This window comes from Thunnus thynnus, chromosome 14, assembly GCF_963924715.1.
Source record: "Thunnus thynnus chromosome 14, fThuThy2.1, whole genome shotgun sequence".
NCBI lineage: Eukaryota > Metazoa > Chordata > Actinopteri > Scombriformes > Scombridae > Thunnus > Thunnus thynnus.
Genome location: NC_089530.1, coordinates 11,178,863 through 11,199,836, shown reverse-complemented (window position 1 = coordinate 11,199,836; position 20,974 = coordinate 11,178,863). Strand labels below are relative to the sequence as shown.

The following is a 20,974-nucleotide window of genomic DNA, read 5'->3' as shown; positions in this document are numbered from 1 at the left end:
AATCAGCGCCTGTCTAGTGTCTGTTAGTCTTCCATGTGTATGTGAATACACCTGCCCCCCCCGCCCCCTTAGCTCATTACATTAAAATTGCTTCTCCTTTTTAAATTTGATTTCCTGCCAGATGTAGCAATGACCCAGTTAATTACGCTTTTCTGAACATTGTGCTTTTGACATGACCTAATAACCTAATATAGCTTGCATTGGGATCCTATATTGCTTCAGCATGATGGCATAGCCTTTGAGGATAGGGTTGCCATGACAACCTCCTCCAGAAGATTCGTAACCTCAGCCTACCCCCCATCTGTGCTGCAGATGTTCATATTATCCTGATGAGAAGGTGTACATCTTCTTATTTTATAGAGCACCTTGGACCAGCAGTCAGTCATCAATCTGTTTGGTTTACAGTGAAGAAATTATTTTAAAGCTGTTTAACGCATCAGCCACCACATAAAGAAAGCCACAGTGCTTCCTATCATCCTATGTAGTAGCTGCAAGGTTTGCTTCAGGTTCAGCAAACATGCCTCTAGGTTTTCTTTGTACTAAATAACTGCATTTCAATGCCTGTTGTGCAGCCCCCACATGTTTTCATTAGGTGCTTGTATAATGTGGCAGTGGATTAGCATGGACAAAATCTCCCTTCAGTACTACTTGTTCAACTAACTTGGCAGAGAGCCAGCAAATCCCTGAGCACTATATACTCTCCAAGTAATCTGAGGGATAAAATAATTATCTTGAATGAAGGGAGGTTGGTTGTTTTTGTGATCAGTTTTCTTTACCCGCTATTTTTGGATTAAAAGTTTGAGGATGTGGGGGGGAAAATACCCTGACCCCAGCAATCTGTTAGTGTCCTGTTTCCTCTTTATTACTTCTAATCCATTGTTATGTCAGAGAGAAGAAGGATACCACACCAAGGCAGCCGCTGAAATTAAACACTGGGTGCTCTTCAGCTTAATGATCCCATCTTGTAAAGATGAATAAATAACTTGTCGTGGTTTGTCACAGATGAGTTAGTCAGGATGATCGGGCTGAACTATGTACATAAAAATGATCAACTACAGGAATGTTATTCTAATCATAGCAACTATTATGCCAGTTTTTATTATGCCATTTCAAATCACATAGTTATGTTGCACATATTCAGTGTTGTAAATTGTAAAGATATATGTAATAACACTTAAATTTGGTATGGTAATCAATGAATTAAGTAATTATCTGTTGAATGACTTAAAGGCAAAGTGTTCTACAAATTGTAACATATGCTCAGGCAATATCAAATAAATGGTATAAACTATAGATCTAGAAGGTGAGTATTGATTTCCTCTTGCAACCCACACTGAGGGAAACAAAATTACATTGAATCAATTGTGGAACTGTCTGGGTGAAAGTGCAGATAACAGCAGAAAGAAGGAGAAATCAATGCTCTATACTATTTGTATATTCCCTCAGATTGCCTTTCATAGGCTACACGGTCCACACGACAACAATGGGCCATCCACACGCGTCAGTTAATTGACATTTGAGACTATATTGACTGACTGAAAGGCAAAAATCAAGATGCATGTCATTGTGCCTGTGACATGTTTTCTTAGGTCAAGGACAACCAGGGTTATCTATAGGCACTAAGGGCTAATCAGTGTTTTTATGAGCGAGATATATTCCCATAGACAGGACTACTGTAAAATCTAAATTAAATTCTTAAAAATAGGTGATAAATATGAGTCACATTTAAGGAAACCAGATAAACCTGCTGTCACTTTAAGTTAAAAAAAAAATGTCCATGTGTCACAGAAACTAAACTGACACCATTCATATCAATACATGAAGATGATTAATACCTTCCAGGTTGATTCAGGTAAACAATTTGTGAAGCAGGCTATGTGCGTGTGAACTTCTCCAGTGGCTGGAAAACGGCAGAGGCGCTGTGAGAAAATCTGAGGGGAGCATGAGGTGCATGTGGCTCATCGGAAGTTATTGGAAATGATGAAATGACATCACCGCAGTTTTTTCGTGGCTTTGTTTGGTGCGTCTCCTGACCACGCCTTCCTGCCAGGACGGTCATAAAACAGCCAGTCTGTGTGTGTGCTCACCAGTTGATTTCTAGTCAGTGTGGCCAACAGGTGCACTACAGCCTCCCTTCACCTCGCTGTTGGATAATGCCCGCAGAGCGCCGCTCGTCGCTTTGTGCAGGGCTTCCTCATCTGCACTTTGAACATTTGCACGTTTTTATATCCTGATCACTTCCAGTCACAAAAATGCCTTTTCCGCCCATCAGCCTCCACCAGCGGATCTCTTCTCCTGGAAGGGAACTATTCGGGAAAAAGAAAGCCAACGGAGTGCCTCCTCAGACTGAGCTCACCAGCAAATCCGGCGGAGAAAAAGGTTCCGAAAAGGAGAAGCAGTCCTCATCTTGGACATCGGCGAATTTAAGGAATTTGGGGCGGAAAGCTCATCAAGAGAAGAGTAAAAGCCCAGCGCAGAAGCCGGGTGCCGGTCAGTGTTCCTGGCTGACGTTGCCCAAACCTCAGGACTCATCGGAAGGTGTCAGGCGCTCCAGCTCCATGGACTCATCCAGACTTCTCCATGGCAAAGAGGAAGGGAAGAAGGAGATTCAGTTCACCCTCAGTCTCACCCCTGAAGCCGTTCTCGTCATCCAAAAACGAAATCTTGAAAAGCAGATGCTGGCGAAGCAACAGAAGTGTTGCGCGGCCGCGGACTTCAGGCACAGGCGCGTTTTTCCTTCCAAAAAGGCGCACGGAGCGTCCAAGGGCAGCGCACCAGTCGCCAAAGCGGAGGGAGCAGAGCAGGACATCACCGCCATCGTTAAAATATCTCTGTTGAACGATCAATACAAGTACGATGACGTGGAGTATGAAGAGGAGGATGGAGATGTGGACGAGACTGTAGTGAGGAAATGTAAAGAGTGGCTCAAAGGGGTCGAAAATGCCGCTGCTTTGGGAAAAGTCGACAAACTTTCTGCACTCCCGCACCTTAAAGGCTGCTGATACCTGACATTTGATTTGATCACTTGATCTTTCATTTCATAGCTGACTGAAGCGATGATGGACTCGTGAAAAGTGTGCACTGATGTAGTCCTGCTGCAATGGCATCTTAAATTTAAGTCTTAAATATAAGTGTAAATTAAATGTTTGCAAATGTCTGTAGAGGAATGTCCACGTGTTTCTGAATTACTCCCAAAATAAGTGTGAAAAAAGCAAATGAGGAAATTGACTCTTAGTCAAGAAAACAAAAACAGACGAGTAAATTGAACTGGAATAAGAAAAAATATCACTTTCCTCAACAGAAATACGATTTTAAAGCTTAATTGCAGCCCATGGCTCAACCAACAGTGCTTCTTATGGTTCACAGGGATGTTGCTTTGCGAGTTTATGCCTATTCAATAATTTGTTGAAGTTTGAATTGAATACCTTAATATTCTCGTCCTTTGCACATGGTTTTTGTTTTCAGTGGGGCGCCTGGATTGGCACAGGGATTTGCGTAAAGGCACGCGAAACCGTTCCTTTGTGTCAGAGAACAATAAGCTGTCAACAACAGCGCTTTATGCGCCTGCTGCTGAAACCAAACTGGACTGTTTATTTTTCCTCGAGTAAGAGGGTTATATCATTTGTAGGGATTTATCAGTGATGTACAATATTTAATATTTGCTAAATATTTGTACTGTCAAACGTTTTCTCAGCTGATAATTTTATGCCATTTGAAGTAAAAATGTTTTTTTTTTTAATTACCCAAGTGTCACTGAGCCTTTTAAATCTTAACAAGCTGATTTGTGTGTTGTGCCTCTTAAATAATTCTGTTACATGATGCTGATTTGAAGTCATTTAGATTTCTGTTACACTTCTGGCCAATCTCCAGATGGTATTTTAAAGACTCTTTGTTGCCACTGTAGCTACCTGAGGCCATTTGGGCATTAGTGTTCTAAGCTTCTTAGATTTCCTGTTAAGCAGGGTTGACCAGTGTAGGGCCTCTGTAGGGCCCAGGTGCATGATCCATTCAGGAAATTACCTCCAGTCTGCTTTCCTTATGGAATATCAAACTAAGCATTGCACATAGCTACAAGAGAGCCTTGGTACCAAAATCTGGGAGAAGTTTCTATTCAAAATGTCCTGCAGAACTGCGTGTACATAAGTTTTAGCAAAAAACTGAATTCTGGTTTGTTGCTAGGACCAACTGAGGGACTAGCAACAAACCAGTGTGTTTCCAGCAAAAAACAGAACTGAATGCAATAAACCAAATATTAGAATATGAAGGCTTCTTTACTGAATTACTGCAGGTGTCTGTATATTGTCCTACAGAAACAGTAATTATATGCAATCCTTTGAGACATTAAATCTTCATGTGGGGTCACTAACATATTTAAAATGTGTGTATTTGTGTGTATGGGAGTAATAAGCTTTAGCCTTCTTTTATTGTTCTCTGTCACTTGGTAACCAGAGTTTTACTCAGAGTGTGGTACGCTTCAAAGCTCAATAACAACTTGGACAGACGAGTGTGAGCTAGAATATGTTAAGACACTGCAGTGAATTTGAAGTCCTCAAACACCAACAGCTGGTAAGCTTTTTTTGAAAAAATACTTGTATGCTCAGGTAACATTGTGGTTACGTATTACTCTGGAATGTGATGTTTACACATCAGCAGAGAGGATTCCTAAATTTTTTTCAGTACTATTTTTCAGTCGTGACTTGCCTTGTTTCTCTAAAGGTTACCTTGATAGTAGATTTGTCATGAGATCCAAGTGCAAAGACTTTCATCAATCAAGGAATCATCTCTCTACCTGGGATGCACACTTATCACCTGTTGGTGTCAGAAAGGTATTTTCTAAAAACAGACTCATCACCACTCAGAGTTTCATATTTTATTATGCTGTTATCCTGGAAAAATTCAAGAATTCATGACATAATCAATCAGGTGTCAAATATATGTAAAGCACAGCTTTGTACAAGACATTACAGATTTCTCATTTATGCCATGTGAGTAAACAAACGGGCTACTAGAATAAAGCAATGTGTCCTGAATAGATGCTCCCATTCAGTGTCACAAAGTTGTTTTATTGTCGCATGGAGCGGACTGAGATCACGACTGAGCCAGTACAGTGTGTACCAAGACTTGTTCGGTTCTCCATGGATCCTGTGATGATATTATCAACTGGCTCGGTGACTGAAAGTTGTGTAATCCTCCTCTATTGTGTCATTTCAATTGTGGCCTTGTTTATGTGCCTCCCTCCCTCGCTCCCTTTTTTTTTTCTCGGCACTGGTATTCATTGCTGTCTGATTCAGGCTTGAGGCAGAACTATTCATGACTGTGTCTGTCCTGGGGGTAAGATCTGCATTATTAGGGCTGAAGTTATTCAGATACTTGTACTCAATAGGAAAAGTTGGATTTAAAGAAGTGGGAACTGGCAAAAGTTGAGACGGTCGGCTTGGTTACAACTGGAAACACATTCTTGAATCTGACCTTCAAGGTCTTTCTCGTTTTGAGTTCTTAACTCCACCCTATGCTGTAGGTCTTTCCATTGAGCGCTGGACCTCTGCCACATACCGTTTAGACCTGCAGCATCTCATGTCTTTTCTTTTCTGATTCTGTTTGCAATGTCTCAATCTCTGATGAGCTCCCATCCATTTCTCCTGTGCCCTTTTTTGAATCAGGGGTAAAAAAAAAAGAAAAAAAAAAGAAAAAAGAAATGGCTGCAGGCTTCTGTTCACCTCTCTGCAGCATCATGATCACCGTCTAGTACAGCAGGACAGCTGTATTATCCTCCACTGATTTATAGTGGCAGGGAGCTCAGATGGATGCTGCCTTCGCCCCATCACTGACACATGCACACAGCAGACAGAGCAATGAACTGCAGGTCCCTTTACTCTGCAGTGACAGCATCACTGTGGCAACGGAACTGATAAATCCAGTGTCTCCAGCAGCTTTTGTGAGAAAAGACAAAACAGACACTTCCTGAACAGACTCGGCCCATAAAACTTAGTAATGCGGTCATTCAGTGGCAGCCTGTTAAGGACAAGGCATTTCCCAGAGGCAGCATGACCTCAGAAAGAAGATCAGACAGTGCGGTCCTCCCATCAAAGCTCAAACATGTTTTATTCTTTATTTGAGGGTGATAAAAGGAAGCATGTAGCTCCATGTTTTTCTGTGTAGTTAATCTGCTTTGGCATGCATGTTGCTGCTCCCATTAGCCTTGCATTTTTTTGCCGCATTCCTGATTTGTGCTCCATATTTTGCTTTTCATCTTATATTTTCTCTTTCTACTCTTGATGGTCTTTGTTGGGACAAGTCAACATTTCCCTCTAGATGTAGTGGTTGAAATCTGTCCCCAAAACTTCCCCCTCTGACATCTGTTGAGTATCAATCCTCATCAGCCCCCTTCATCAGGATTAAAGGACACTGTTTCCCAATGATAGGCTTAGGGCAGATCACAGCCTTACAAAATTGTTTTCTAGAGACATGCTGAAGATCTGGATATAAGGGCTTTGCATTGTAGGAAAGGAGGTGGGCATATTCCTTCTTCCTTTTTTTGGCTGGGCATTGCAAGAACACAATGTCAGGCAGTTGTGTGGGCAGATGCTCTTGGCAGACGAGAGGGATTACCAAAAATGCATTCTTTATTTAATCTTTGGGCAAGCTGACTGTTTCCCTCCCACAGCATCTAAATTGGGTTTTTACTGTTGATAGGCAAGCGATGAAGACAAAGCTGAACTCTTGAGGAGAAAGGTGATTCAAGACAGCGGCCCAGACCCAGACCAAGAGGCCAAGGCCAGGCGTCAGGCTCAGCTGGAGCAGGTTCATAAATATCATTGCCACAACCATAACGACACTTTCATAGTCACTAAGACACTAATTCTGCTGTCAGTCAGAGCCAGTATTTGGAGGACACAAATATGCTCAAATATGGTCAGTAGCTCACAGTAATCAATAATGTCATCACGTCCTTATTTCTACTCAATACTGTAATCCCTGCCCTCTGCCTCCATACTCAGGTAGTGCTTCCTTTTAGCTCATTTCCTTTCAGCTGGTTCCTTTCAGTTTCTTTATGTTCCAGCGCCATCTTGAGGCTTACAGGAACATGCACCGTCTCAGAGATGCTCTCTACTGCCGCTACGCTGCCCTGCTCAAAGACAAAGTCCATTCACAAAGATTAGCACTACAGCAGAGACATGAGACAGCTGGAGCAAAGTCAGAGAATGAAAAGAAGGTAAAGCATTGAATGTAAATGTCAACTAAACTGTAAAATTAAGGACTTTATGTGTCATATACTTGTTGTATGACCTGTCTGACATTCATATTTAGTGGGATAAAATGAGAGATAAGTCTTTTTCTTTTAATAATATTATTTATTATTATACCTTATATTATATTATTATATTCTTAATGTATTAAACTTTTACTTTTTACCTGATCCTTGCTGTCCCTGATATCCCATGGCCCCACGTTGGAGTTGTTTCCACTTTATTGTTTCTATTTCTTGCCTGCAGAGTGTTATCCCATTATTACTACCTATCATGGGGGTAAAAATCTGTTGTCTAGAGTGCCTACCGGCCCCCAAACCTTTCCACCTCCTGCCCTCTGTGCATTATGTATGAACCCTGTCACCTCCAAGTTAACATCAAGTGCAGATTTCCCAGCAGACTACATGACAGCTTCCATGAGAGTGCTGAAATTTTAATACCTGGCGCACCAGATGTTCTGTTGTTAAATTAGTTTGCGGTAATTTGATTAAACAGGGCTTTCTTTACAAATATGGACCATGTGGGCACAATATAAACTTAGATAATAAAGATCTTACAACCAGAGACCCCCTGCAAGGCACAAGCTCAGGTAAAATGCAAGACCTGCCCTAGTTGATTTTGTACATTGGTGGAAATTTTTAACTACATTAACCAAAATATATATTGATATATATATATCAAAAACCAATGGACATGCAGGGAATCAGGGTTTTTTGGGTCGTCCAGTTGGTAATCCAGTCTTGACTATACTATCTCTCTCTCTCTCTCTGTCTGGGCTCAAATACACAACCCTGCAAATCAAAGCCCCTCTTGACTGCGACACCTTCACATTCTCTTTTACTCCTGAAGTGACATGCATATCATTAACATAATTACAGCTGCAGTTAACATCTAATTCCTATGACTGTATGTCCAGCACAGTATGGGCAGTACAGTATGTTGATGAACTGTGGCTGTGACAGTAGCAACTATTGTGTGAACCTGTTTTAGTTCAAACTTTCTGCAGGTGAAACAAATCATTTGCAAGTGACACTTGTGTTCACTCTTTTACTAAAGTCTCACAAATTTCACTTTTCCTTTACATGAAAGAGACCGTTCTGTGTGTAACTCTTCTTCCGCTGTGGCCGACGTGATTGACTTTGATTTTGACTGTCTTGTCTCTCTTCTGACTGGGTGTGAAGAGAGCAATAAGCTTCAGAGAGCGCCTGCATTGAGGGGGTTTAACATGAGAGAGATCCTGTCTTATCTTCCCCTCCTGTAAAAAAGCAGAGCTTCTTTAGGAGGATGTAATTGTCCTCTCTAATGACTTGCACTAGGGGAGGGGGACAAAGAGAACGCAATAAAGGACTTTAGAGGCCCTCCAGTAGGAATCCTTTGCTTCAAATTGCTAAGCAAATGAAACTACCCGTTGTTTCCTGCGCTCAGATCGAGAGGCTCTGTCACAGACACTGAGGTGAAGCAGGACCAAAGCAGGCAAAGGCAAGAACACCTGCTGGGGCCTAATTGGTCCTTGCTACAGTTAATGGCTTCCTGTGGTTGCATGTTTACTTCTCATTTGTCCTGTGTGCTCTGTTTCCCAGCCCCTGAAACAAGGGAGCCTCACTTTAAATCTCTATTCCCACCAAACTCTGTCTCTGTCCTCTGACTGTCTGTCTGCCTCCTTCTCTTTTCTTCTTTGCTCAGAAACAAAAGAAGTTGTCCTTCTCCAAGCTGCAGCACAATGATTCATACCTGGAGTCCCTCCCCAAAACCAGCTATTACCTGGTAAGTCTTGTGCAGCAGCTGTCCCAACACTGAAAGTATGATTACAGAAAAAAATGGGAAAAGGAGACCTTACTTTAAATCTCTAATGCCACTATTTTTACGTATCTGTATGTAGATCTTTGACCTCCAGAACCAGTTAACTCAGCGTGGACATCTGAAAACCCACCAAGACTTAGAAGACTTTTACAGGTGCATCAAATATAACTGTCACCCATCTAAGCTGCAGAGAAGTCTGCAGGATGTCAGGGAGAAGAGTTAAGTTCCTTATGCAAAAATATTCTTCTAGTCTCTTTATATATCGTTTATGTAAAAAAAGTAGATGTGACTATTTATGTGTGTATGTTGATGTAATGTGTTAACAGTGATGGACAGCAGATCTGCAGCTGATTTGATGGCTCAACAGACGACAGCAGAATCACTTCATCATCCCTGCACTGATGGAGATAGAGCACATGAGGACCACATTTCTTACTCAAGGTTGTGACCTAAACAGCAATAAGTCTGTCTTTCTCTCAATTAAAAATTTTTTTTAGTGTTGATCACTTTCTCTTTCTTCTTGTCCGGTGCTAGAAGCTACTTTGTGGCTTATTCTCAATCAGTTTTCTCTTGACATCACAAAAGAAACATTTTTTTCATCTTTGTAGCTAAAAGTACATCTGAAAAGTCAATCTTTTGATTTCACACTGCACCCATCTCTGCCCTCTGCACCGCTTTTGTTCTTCTGCAAAACATTTTTTGTGGTTACCTCATCAAACAGATCTATAATTTCATTCAAAATTCCATCAAAGTTTTTCTAAACAATTGTCAACTCTGCTCCTTTGAGCACATAAAACCTGCAACTTCACAACTTGTAAAGTGACACAATGTGTAAGTCTTAAGCTTTATTTGACTAAGGTACCAAAATGTTACTCAAATTTTTCCCCACATCTGAGGACAGTTCCCCATTCCTGAGAGGTTTATTGTTTCAAAGATACACTCAGGGTTGGTTGTGGGCCAGCAGGGAGATCTTGGGCCTCTGGTCTTAACTATGAGCTCTCTGGATCTGTGTTTGCACTGCCTTCAAGAACAAACACTGACTCCACTGGAGACTTGTTTAGCATGGACCCTCCTGGAGGAGAGAGCTGATTACTCACGTAGAAGTGAGATGACCAAACACGATCTGACCCCTCTGTTAAGGAGATTCACCTCTTCGGACGGCCACTCTGACTCTTGCAAACATCATCTGGGGAAAAATGCCATAATTATGTCCACTACAAAAGAGATGTGGCAATTGGGCCAGTGGTGTCACTTCATGCCAGCACTGCAAGCAGATGTTGAAGTGTTTGGAGAGTTTCTTCTTTTTTTTTTAAAAGCTTTATGGGCTTCCAGACAAACAGCGCTCCATTTAGTAAAAGTGGCAGAGATAATCTGAGAGCCTGTTAGACTTTGAGCTGTGTTGTGGTTCCATTTAAGGATAAGTGTACAAGTATTATCGCTGCTATTAAAAATAAATTTGCCCCAAATGCTTTAGTTTTAACGAACCCATTGAAGATGTTGTAGCCTATTTGGTGATAAGCAAAAACTATTGTCTTAGAAGCAGCACTATGGCTTAGCACTATAAATGAACTAATTTTCACACAATACAACTCATATCTTCATTTTTTTTAATTGTGCGGGTTTCCTGCCGCTGTCTCTTTATACCTTCACACATGTGAATGTTATCTAAAGGAAGTCATCTCCAATGAATCTCTTAGAATTTTTGAACCTGCTCAGATCCTCCAGTGTAGTCGAGGTCCTTTGTGTTTACACACTGTGAATGTCTGACAGAACAGTGTCGGCCAATGTCACCCTTGTTGTTAATTAGCGCTGAACTCTGTTCAGTAGGAGCATGTATGATGTTAGTAAAGATGTTAGAGGCTGCCACTGTGAACAGCACATTGGTTTGGGGACATTAGGAGCTTGGTAAGAAGGCGAGTGAAGGCTTGTGCTGACAAGTCTTCCATCAGTGTAAAATCTCACCGCTCCACAGACAAACATGGCGAGACAGCGGCCCCCTTTGCCCCCACCTCAGCTGTGCCATACGTACATTCCCCACATCCATGAGAAATACCCAAAATAAAAGCAATTAGAGCTGAAGCCAAAATATGGAGCCGGCAGAGTCCTCGGTTATGTTTTTAAGCAATGAGCCAATTCATCCAATCTGTCTGTGCCTATTTATATGTTTATTATTAGCAGCTATGATTTATTGGACAGTTCAGGCAGTAATTTGCTATCTTTGTGGCCATCTGGTCATGGTCTCTTCAACATGTTGAATTTCACAAGTATGCATTACAGGTCTGCAAAATTAGATTGACCAGAACATACCATGTCTATTACTATATTGACCTTGATGAGTGGAAAATGTACATAAGACAGGATTGGTCTTGTTGCTGCTTATGTTTAAAGATCCTGCATCAGTTCTGAGAGTTTTTCATTTTCAAGCTTCTACAGTGTCACTTGTCAACATGTCAATGTTATTATTGTACATGTATGAGTACACAGGTCCACATCCTCTTTCCTCCACCTGCATCTTGTGAAGCTCATGGGGTTTGTATAGATCTGTTACCTGCTGCACTGTCCTGTGAGTAAACGCTGCCTTGCTCAGGAGTCCTCCCGGGAGCCAGTTTGCACCCAGCAGACAAAGTGTGTTGTCACCCGAGTGTGCAGTGTTATCGGGTGTGAGTTGCACCACACTATGGCTACTCTTGAGAAGTAGCACACCATTAGGAATATATTAACAACTCGACATTTTGTCTGCAGTTCACACATCAGAGCAGAAAGCAAGTTAACCAGGCGATGAGGATGTTTTAACATGTTTTATAAGGGTTGACAGTTTTCTTCAGTCATTATCATTTGTAGATGCTGCAAAATTTCAAATGTGTGTGTTTGTAGGTTGTTAGAAGTGTCTGGTTCAGGGGAGAGTTCAGCAGAGCTGATCTTCGGTGGCAGCCAGGAGCAGGATGAAACTGAGCAAATTTTTCCCAAGGTTAGTGTCAAAACCACAGGGGCAGTAATCCCACTTAACAAGGGCAGTGAGAGGCAAACACACCTGGAGCAGTGATCACCCAACTGCCTCCTCAAACCACCAGGCATGAACCTACAATAATGTTTCTAAATTTCTCTCTCGGTGTATAAGTGACATAATGAACTTAACAAGCAAAATATTTAAAAGAATACTTTGACATTTTGAGAAATACACTTACTCGCTTGCCAAGAATTAGATGACAAATTTAATACTGCTCTCATTTCTCTGCAGTAAGTATGAAGCTACTGCCAGCAGCCTGTTACCAAATTAAACAACCGCACTGCCATTTTTACAGTTCAGTTTTTGTACAAATGAAAGGAGCAAGACATAATGTGTTAATTAGTGAGTTTTAAGTGCTGGTAGGCAGATTTCGCTAACTTCAGATAGAGCCAGGTTCTGCTAAGCTAAGCTAAGCTAACCAGCTACTGGTTATACCTTCATATTGAATGCACAGACATGTGAGTGGTATCAATCTTCTCATCTAACTCTTGTGAATATGTAGAACTATTCGTTTAAATTCTTAGGTATCAAATCAGGGTATAATTGTTTTTGTATTAAGGAAAAGGCCCTTATGCCAATAGTCTAAAGAATAAACAGAATATCTGTGAAAGTTTGTTGACAAAATTATGAAATATATTGTAAAGACAACAAAAATATAATATTAAGAGGTGATACAGGAATAGATTGCATTATTTTAATCTTTAGGCGTGGAGCATTAGAGACTCAGAAGAGTGAAAACAATGAAGACGAGGTTATGCTCAGGTGCTGAGATGAGCATATACGGACAAGCATGCGGGACTCATTTTTCCCTCACCTCTGTGTCAAAATGGGCCTGAGCAAACAGAGGATGAGCCTGGCTAGAGGGGGAGCAGGGGAAGGCAAACAGTGGTCAGACAAGACTGGTCAAAGCCAGCAGGCTTCCATGAGCATTACTCAACCCAGCTCTGTACTGACATCTCAGATCCACCGCGTCCGAAAAGGCCTGTCATCCCTGTTGACATCCTCAGGGTGTCAATCAAGGGTGCAGGCCTGTGTGTGTGTTTAGAAGGCACCTATAGTACGTACTGTATGTGTGGGAACTGAGGTGAAGTCACAACAGCAGAACGCAGCCACCGCCCTTTCAAAACATATGAGTTTTATTGTAGTTGTCCTGAAGCAGGCTGCCTCTTCACTTTATCATTTAAAGAATAAATTCACAGTTGAATGGGCTGTAAAGGTCATGATTATTGCTACTTCTTCCTGGTGCACTTTCTTGTTTATCTCACATTAATATGTGATGGGGCTCTACAACAAATACTATCCTTTAAAATCATATTTATGTATAAATTTGTTGAGATTGGGTTTTTTTCAACTCATGGTCATTTTTGAGGTCTTAATTTTTGTGTTGTTGTGTAAAATTGCCTATTGCTATAATTTAGTCCACCATATTTCTATAATATATATATGAGTACACATTTAAGGAGAATATGGGTGTTTTGCATCATCATGCTTTATATATTTCAATGTGTTTTCCTAATTTTCAGGTTCCCACATGGCTTCCTTTTATTTCAGTGTACAAATCAACTAGTAGAGACTTGAAACTTGTCAAACAGGATTTAGGTAATTAATAACAATGAGCAGAATTTTCTGATTTTTTTTTTTTTTTTACATTAACACACCATAACTATGAGTATCTGAAAATTAAAGCCAACATGATGTTCATAGTGATGTCATAACTTAAACAGGTTTCATGTCTTATAAAGTTCAGGTTATTACTATACTGAATCAAATGGAAACCAGTGGTGGCCTGGAAGATGTGAAAATCAGAATAAAAGTATTCCAGTGCACAGAATGACATGAAAACTTTGTAACAGTGAAGTAAAATATAGTGTATGTGATTTGTTGTAAATGTGATCAACTGTGCAATGGTCCTTTAAGCTTTAATAGGAGTTAATAAAAATTAATTTTGGTTGCACCTGCATTATCCTGGAGGGATCAGGATGGGGGAGTGCGTGAGGCCATGTAGGACCATATACATCAATAAAATTAATTCACAGTGCAGCAGTCCCACATCAGGAAGTGGCCTAGTGTGACAGTTAGCACTGGGTGGGGTGTTGGAGGAGGAGAGAGAGGCGCCAAATGGGACACTAGGACTGTGGGAAATGACACTGGCTATGACACCCCTGACTTTTACACCATGGTTACCTCAGCTCTTATACAACGGGGTGGTGCTTTTTTAAATTACAAAATGATTAATGGAAGGGGGAATGATAAATGAATGTAATATGTGCCACCCACAGATGAAAGCTCCCACATTTGCAACCTTACAGCCAAACTTTATGAGGAACTTCCAGAGCAAGATGCCTGATTTGGTAGGTCAGCCAATAATCACTCAAAATAATTACCTCTTGTAGACAGTGTGTGTGGTAGCCTAGCACAGGACAACAGTGGGAAATACACATTTGCTACTTTCTCTCAAACCAGATTATTCCTGAGATTCCCAAGAAGAGCAGGAAAGCAGAGATTTACCTGAGAGGACTGAAGAAAATGCATGATCTTTGTGTAACCAACATGGATTTCTCACGAAGGTTGGCCATTTACCAAACAGGCTGATATATAAAGGAAATAATGCACTAATAGATTATACATTTATTTCAAGTCACAATTATAACAAATAGCGGGACAGGAGATAAGGAATGTATTGAAGAAGTCTTTCAACTGCTCTTTAAACTGACTGGAGTTTGTTTTTCTCTGCTTGCTGTGAACTCTGGTCCAGACTTCTGGACAGAGAGACAGACTCACTGTGCTGGCAGGAGGAACGAGGCATCCAAGATTTGGTTAGTAACACAAACCAGCCACAACACAACACAACACCACAGAGCTCTATGGAAGCTTACACGTAGCTGTTACACACTATCTTCCTTTAACGTTTGTTTTTTTTGGAAGCCACCATGGCAACAGTTCACACTGAATGGAATTACCAGCATCCAGTAGTTATTTGTGTGTATGGCACTGCTGTACTACACAGTGTTTATTAGTTCATATGTTTTATTATTTATTAATCAGTTCTATTTTCCATTATGTTTCTTCCATAGGTGCTTCCAGGAATTGACTCCAAACAAGGGAAGAAAAGCCAAACAGACCAGCCAGCTCTCAGCTCTGTGAGACAGCCAAGTGTCCAGAGTGGCCGACCTTCATCTCCTCAACAACAGAGCAATATGACCTCAGCAAGGTGCATGAAAACACACATGCAAACCGAAGTTTTAAAAATGCATTTGTTTGAAATAAAAGACCGATTGTCACTTGGCGTTGTGCATGTGTGGGTGTTTTTCTTGGCAGCCGCCGATGTTTTGAGAGTCTGGTCTGGGACACAGCAATGTGCTGCCGTAAAACACCTGATCCCTTATCCATTGAAGATGTGTGTCAACAAAAGCATGTGAAGGTAAAGTGATGTCCCACAATGAATTCATTTTTTGTTAAAATTGTATTTTATTGTTATTCAAATAATCTTTTCTGTCCTCCCTTTAGGTAATCGACCGTGGATTAAAACTATGGAGAAACTACACAGAAAATACAGACTACTGAATTTAAAACCTCCAGAACATCTTATAGTCAATGTGTTGTTTCATTTATCTGTAACTACAGTTTACGGAGTCACCAGCATGCCTCTTTTCTGTTAACAATGCATTTTACACCTCTTTTTTTTCATTACAACCCTGTGTTTTATCCATGTCTCACTCATTTACTTCTATTATATCTTATTATAAAGCTCTCTCTCATGAACCAAATAACACCAGATTATTTGATTATTTTCATTAGTTTTAAATTATGTTCATATGACAATTGTTGTGTAGGTTTGAAAATAGATATAAAATATATTCTATAACAACAGTTAAACCAGTCAAATAGTGAAAAGTGGTGAGAATGCTTTGCAGTCAGCAGTGAAGGAAACACTTCAATACCTTTTAAAGTTTGTAATAAAATCATTATGTATGTTTTTGTTGCACTTGACTGTAATTTTTGTTTATTTAACTTTATTCATATAGTAATTAATTGATTAAATTATGTGTTTATGTATTCAGTTATATTAGATTGTTCTTTTAGTATTTTTATATCTGGCAAAGTATCAACCTACTAACAGGACTGAAAAGGTTCCATTGTTTCTTGAACATTTACCTAAACTGACTAAACTGACTCACTAGATTTGTCCCATGCAGTCAGAGCAATGCATAACATTCAGTTTTCACACGGTTTTTATTCATAAAAAATTGGCAAAAATCCTCATATAGAGTTGAAGAAATCAGGAACAACTCTGGGCTGAAATCTGACCAGCCATGGCCAGCCTACAGTAGTTTGGTCTCTGCAGGTGCTGCTTTGATCTAAGTGTCAATATTTACAGGTTGATGTAATAAAGTAGGTTAAACGGCTTTATTCAAAACGCTGTCATCCTGTGGACCTCAATGACATGGCCGCCTCCAGCCAATCGGTGACAAGCCCGCAAAGATCAAAGAGGAGATGAACCAACCACCTTTGCTCCAAACACCCATCCTGAGATGGAGCTTCTCTTCAGCCTATATATGTCGCTGCCGCATGACGTTCAGCATCTTGAGACAATAACTAGGTAGAAGAATTAGATTCTGGAGCAGTTTTAGTTTCTTCAATAAACGCTGTGATTACAAACTACTCAGCTCCCGAGCTGTTGGACAGGATGGCCACAGGCGCTAGTGAGTGTCCCGGGAAGGCCAGTCAGCACCGGGTGGATCACCTCCTCAGCGCGGTGGAGAGTGAGCTGCAGGCCGGCAGCGAGAAGGGCGACCCCACGGAGAGGGATCTGAAAGTCTCCCTGGATGAGAGCGAGCTCTGGCAAAAATTTAAGGATCTAACTAATGAAATGATAGTTACAAAAAATGGCAGGTGAGCGTAAATGCACAAATATATAAGCAGCATCTTTGACTTCATAGACAGATAAAACTAATACTGTTAATAATTTAAAACTAATACTTTTTCTTGTTATTCTTCTTACCAAGGCGCATGTTTCCCGTGTTGAAAATGAACGTGTCTGGATTGGACCCGAACGCCATGTACTCTTTTTTGCTTGACTTCGTATCTGCGGACAACCACAGGTGGAAATATGTGAATGGGGAATGGGTCCCTGGAGGAAAGCCTGAACCTCAGACTCCCAGTTGTGTGTACATCCATCCAGACTCTCCAAATTTCGGAGCGCACTGGATGAAAGCTCCGGTCTCCTTTAGCAAAGTCAAACTCACCAATAAACTGAACGGAGGAGGTCAAGTAAGGAGAAGATGTTGTTGCATGATGTACTTTTTTCAGATAGGAAAAGAAAAACATTTGTCCGTGATCTTTTGCAAATTCAATGTTTTAATTGGATTATCATTCAAGCTTATGGGGCATATGATCTCTTATTTTCTCAGATAATGTTAAATTCCTTACACAAGTACGAGCCACGCATCCATATAGTGCGGGTTGGAGGCCCGCGGAGGATGATCACCAGCCACTCGTTCCCAGAGACACAGTTCATTGCAGTAACAGCGTACCAAAACGAAGAGGTGGGCAAAAAGATATTTTTTTTCACTTAAAAATAATAATAGTAATAATAATAAAGTGTATTGTGCGCGTACGGAATGTGTGCGTAATTTACGCACAGCATTTACGCACACTTTGGTTCATCTTCTCTGTTTTTTTATTGAAGGCAAACCACGACGCTAATGATGTTTCTTTGTTGTCTGTTTGGATTTTAGATAACTGCTCTCAAAATAAAGTACAATCCTTTTGCCAAAGCCTTCCTGGATGCAAAGGAAAGGTAAGAATACACACAAAGTTTTTTACATTTTGTTGATGTCTTCAAGCTGTGGGAAAGTATATCATCAATCATTTTATTTCTGCAGAAGTGATGACAAAGACATGAAAGAAGATGCAAATGACAACCAGCAGTCAACTTACTCTCAATGTAACTATGACACTACTTTTTAAAAAAAATTATTGATCTGATATCATTCAGCACTTAGTGGTTCTCATGTGTTCCCATCATGTCCTCTACCCTCTGTGGAGCCAGTAGGTGGCTGGTTTATTCCAGGCACAGGTTCCCTCTGCCCTCCTGCCAGTCCTCACAGTCAGTTCGGGAGCCCCATCTCTGTCTCGCCGTCCCACGGCTGTGAGCGCTACTCCACGCTGAGGAACCACCGCTCTGCCCCCTACACCAGCCCGTACACCCATCGGACCAACTCGCCCAGTGAGTGACCAACTCCTCTCACCCTCACCTTCATACATCCAGGAATTACACCACTTCCTCCTCGGCTATTAACAAGAAACTCAAACAAATGTTGCTGAGCGAGGAATGTTCTGCATTCCTCTTGCTTTTGTGTGAGTGGAGCCACAGAGCTGTAAACAGTCAGGCTTCCCACGAGGAATGTATGGACACACATCTTTGGCTGTCACTATATAATACTGCTATCAGAGAAACAAGGCCTGATGAGTCTAGTTTAGTGATACATCATCATCATCATTTCTTTGATTTCTGACAAATATATTCAGAATAAACGTGATTTATGTAACTCCTAAACCTCATTGCTTCTGTTTGTGTTACAGCTGGCTACTCTGATAACTCTTCAGCTTGTCTGTCGATGCTTTCAAGCCACGACAACTGGTCCAGTCTACAGATGCCAACACACTCTAGCATGATGCCCATGGCCCACAATTCCCCCTCTGGTACCAACTCAAAGTATGTGTATTCCTTCTTTTTAAATGTAACTGATTCAACACACTTAAAAATGTTCTTTTATGGGCACCATTTTTGAATAAAAGCACCTCTAAAATATCCAAAGAAGAAATAAGTGACAAGTTTTCTGTCTCTCTCTCTCTAAAGTCAGTACACCAGCCTGTGGTCTGTGAGTAACTCGCCCCTGACTCCAGTGTCCCAGACTGGGGGGATAAACAACAGTCTGAGCTCCCAGTTCCTGCGAGGGTCCAGCAGCCACTATCCAAGTCTGTCTCACTCAGTCACAGTGCCCTCCTCTGGCTCTCCCATGTACGACACCGGCACAGCCACAGAAGTGCACGACACAGCTCAGTACGACACTTCTCCACACGGGCGACTATCTTCAGCCTGGACTCCTGTTACCCCTCCGTCCCTGTGAGGGAAATGTCTCTGCAAGCAAGCTGGGAGAGAGACGGCAGTGAAATGTTTTGTCTTCTTGACTGCAGGATGTTTGATCTGCTGAGACTTTAAGGAAGAATCAACCCCAAATTGAAAAGGTTTTTATTAGTTTCAAAATCAAATTTCACAGGCAAAATACTCTTGTAAGGTTTTGGTAAACTTGGATTAATTCAAGATCTTCACATTCCAAGATTTTTGCACTTTTTCGATTGGCTCTAACAAAAAGCAGATGAGGCTTTTGAGTTTTTAAACTCAACATGCTTTCATTTGCATAAATAACCTAGAAAAACAACAAGATGAACATGTTTGTTTTTATTATGTATGTTGATCGGATGCTTTTTATTCAACATACTGTAGTAGAAAAAGTGTATTGTAATGTTTGTGAACCAAAATTAAATTTTGAATCTGCTTATATTAAGCATAACAAGATACTCAGAGCAGTAAACTAAAAGATGTACATCTGAAAATGTTAAATGATTTTAAACATTGTTTATAGTGTAAATGAGAAAACAATCCTGCTGTACCTCATGAGGCATGAGGTTTACCATGTAAATAAATTAAGCTTTTTGTACCACAGCGACGCTGTTTGAGATCATATGCTCCAGATTATTTTAAAATACAATGAAAAATGTAATGTAATGTAATTATTCTGCTATGCAGATGATACACAACTTTTCATATCATTAAAAACATGTTGAGGTCTCTCAAATAGTTGTTTTTGAGGCTACATGACATTAAAAACTTGAATATGTTCCTGTTATTCATAGTACACTACACTGCTCTTTAAGCATTTATCAGCATTGAAGTTTCACTAGCAATAGTTAAGCACTGGTCTCAAGGATCTCCAACACAGAAACTAAATACTGCCAATTGAGTTCTGCAAATTCATACACCTTTGTCACAGCAACCTTTTCTTTGCCCATGTAGTAGGACCAATTCACAGATAAATGGAGTATTACCAGATTTCTTGTCCCCATTTAATTCATCCTTATATTTCTGGCTATGCACTATCCTCCAGTGGGCAGTTTTTGAATTATTACCTACAACAATGGTTCACAATTCAGGTTCAGGACCTCCAGGGTTCCTTTAAATCAAGAGAGGTCACCAGCAACATAACCATCTGATTTGACTGCAGTCCCTAAGGTGAAAAAAATGGGGAAGTGGCTTTATTTCAATCTTATTAGCAGTTCTTGACAACATTTCTATAAAATCTTTGGATGTTAAATCCCTTTCCCTAAATTAAATAGAAAAACAACAACATTAAAAGCCAACTTTTAAAGCTCCACTAAAACTCAATCTGACTTCTGTGTTTGTTATTTTTTTTCTCTTTCAAATGAACATTCAGTCAGCTATTTTGATAAAATGAACTTTAATAATGCTGCTTTCATCTGAAGGAGTTGACAACAACAATGTAATTAGAAAATGCACTTTAAGCTAAAATGAACCTGAATTTCCAGAAGCAACAAACCGTTTTTATATATTGTTGTTTATATATTGTTTTTATATTTCATTTTAACACATTATTATTTCTGTATAATGTTGAAATCAGTGTTGTACTCATTTACCCCCAAAATGTACACATATGTTATCGGCTACCTCAACTCACCCTCAGTATTTTACACATATGGGTGCGGAATTACATTCATGTACTGTATATCTGAGGGAGGGGGTTTGACCGCTGGGACTGTAGAGACAACTGTGTGTGGATGTCAGGGTGAGAAACCCTACAGCCCTCTCACCCTGTTTCCATTTACATCTCCTTGTCAC

General features: G+C 40.5%; 3 protein-coding genes across 5 annotated transcripts; all 3 read left to right on the top strand.

The window, feature by feature from the left end:
* The first annotated feature begins 1,859 nt into the window (after positions 1–1,859).
* On the top strand, positions 1,860–7,412 carry prr18 (proline rich 18). Its single transcript, XM_067609810.1, has 2 exons — positions 1,860–4,143; positions 4,191–7,412. The coding sequence occupies exon 1, from the start codon at positions 2,253–2,255 to the stop codon at positions 3,000–3,002; it is 750 nt and encodes a 249-aa protein (XP_067465911.1). The 5' UTR covers positions 1,860–2,252; the 3' UTR covers positions 3,003–4,143; positions 4,191–7,412.
* Positions 7,413–8,736: 1,324 nt separating this feature from the next.
* On the top strand, positions 8,737–16,110 carry LOC137197612 (uncharacterized). Of its 3 annotated transcripts, none has more exons than XM_067611105.1 (10): positions 8,737–9,011; positions 9,127–9,200; positions 9,374–9,488; positions 11,922–12,015; positions 14,334–14,405; positions 14,518–14,621; positions 14,810–14,870; positions 15,129–15,265; positions 15,373–15,475; positions 15,562–16,110. In XM_067611105.1, exons 3-10 carry the CDS (start codon positions 9,376–9,378, stop codon positions 15,616–15,618), a joined length of 741 nt encoding a protein of 246 aa, XP_067467206.1. In that variant the 5' UTR covers positions 8,737–9,011; positions 9,127–9,200; positions 9,374–9,375; the 3' UTR covers positions 15,619–16,110. The 3 variants fall into 3 exon arrangements, with proteins under 3 accessions (XP_067467206.1, XP_067467207.1, XP_067467204.1); XM_067611103.1 differs by having other exon boundaries at positions 8,742–9,011; positions 9,127–9,265; XM_067611106.1 differs by lacking the exon at positions 14,334–14,405 and having other exon boundaries at positions 8,739–9,011; positions 9,127–9,265.
* Positions 16,111–16,627: 517 nt separating this feature from the next.
* Positions 16,628–19,866, top strand: tbxtb (T-box transcription factor Tb). Its single transcript, XM_067611102.1, has 8 exons — positions 16,628–16,947; positions 17,061–17,325; positions 17,466–17,600; positions 17,793–17,854; positions 17,940–18,001; positions 18,107–18,283; positions 18,640–18,772; positions 18,917–19,866. Exons 1-8 carry the CDS (start codon positions 16,742–16,744, stop codon positions 19,185–19,187), a joined length of 1,311 nt encoding a protein of 436 aa, XP_067467203.1. The 5' UTR covers positions 16,628–16,741; the 3' UTR covers positions 19,188–19,866.
* The last annotated feature ends 1,108 nt before the right edge of the window (positions 19,867–20,974 follow it).

Coding starts and splice junctions, on each gene's coding strand:
- prr18 (XM_067609810.1), top strand. CDS start 2,253: ATGCCTTTTCCGCCCATCAGCCTCCACCAGCGGATCTCTTCTCCTGGA.
- LOC137197612 (XM_067611103.1), top strand. Junction 9,489..11,921: donor GACCACATTTCTTACTCAAG/GTTGTGACCTAA, acceptor GTGTGTTTGTAG/GTTGTTAGAAGTGTCTGGTT. Junction 12,016..14,333: donor CTGAGCAAATTTTTCCCAAG/GTTAGTGTCAAA, acceptor TGCCACCCACAG/ATGAAAGCTCCCACATTTGC.
- tbxtb (XM_067611102.1), top strand. CDS start 16,742: ATGGCCACAGGCGCTAGTGAGTGTCCCGGGAAGGCCAGTCAGCACCGG. Junction 16,948..17,060: donor ATAGTTACAAAAAATGGCAG/GTGAGCGTAAAT, acceptor CTTCTTACCAAG/GCGCATGTTTCCCGTGTTGA. Junction 18,002..18,106: donor GCAGTCAACTTACTCTCAAT/GTAACTATGACA, acceptor CTGTGGAGCCAG/TAGGTGGCTGGTTTATTCCA.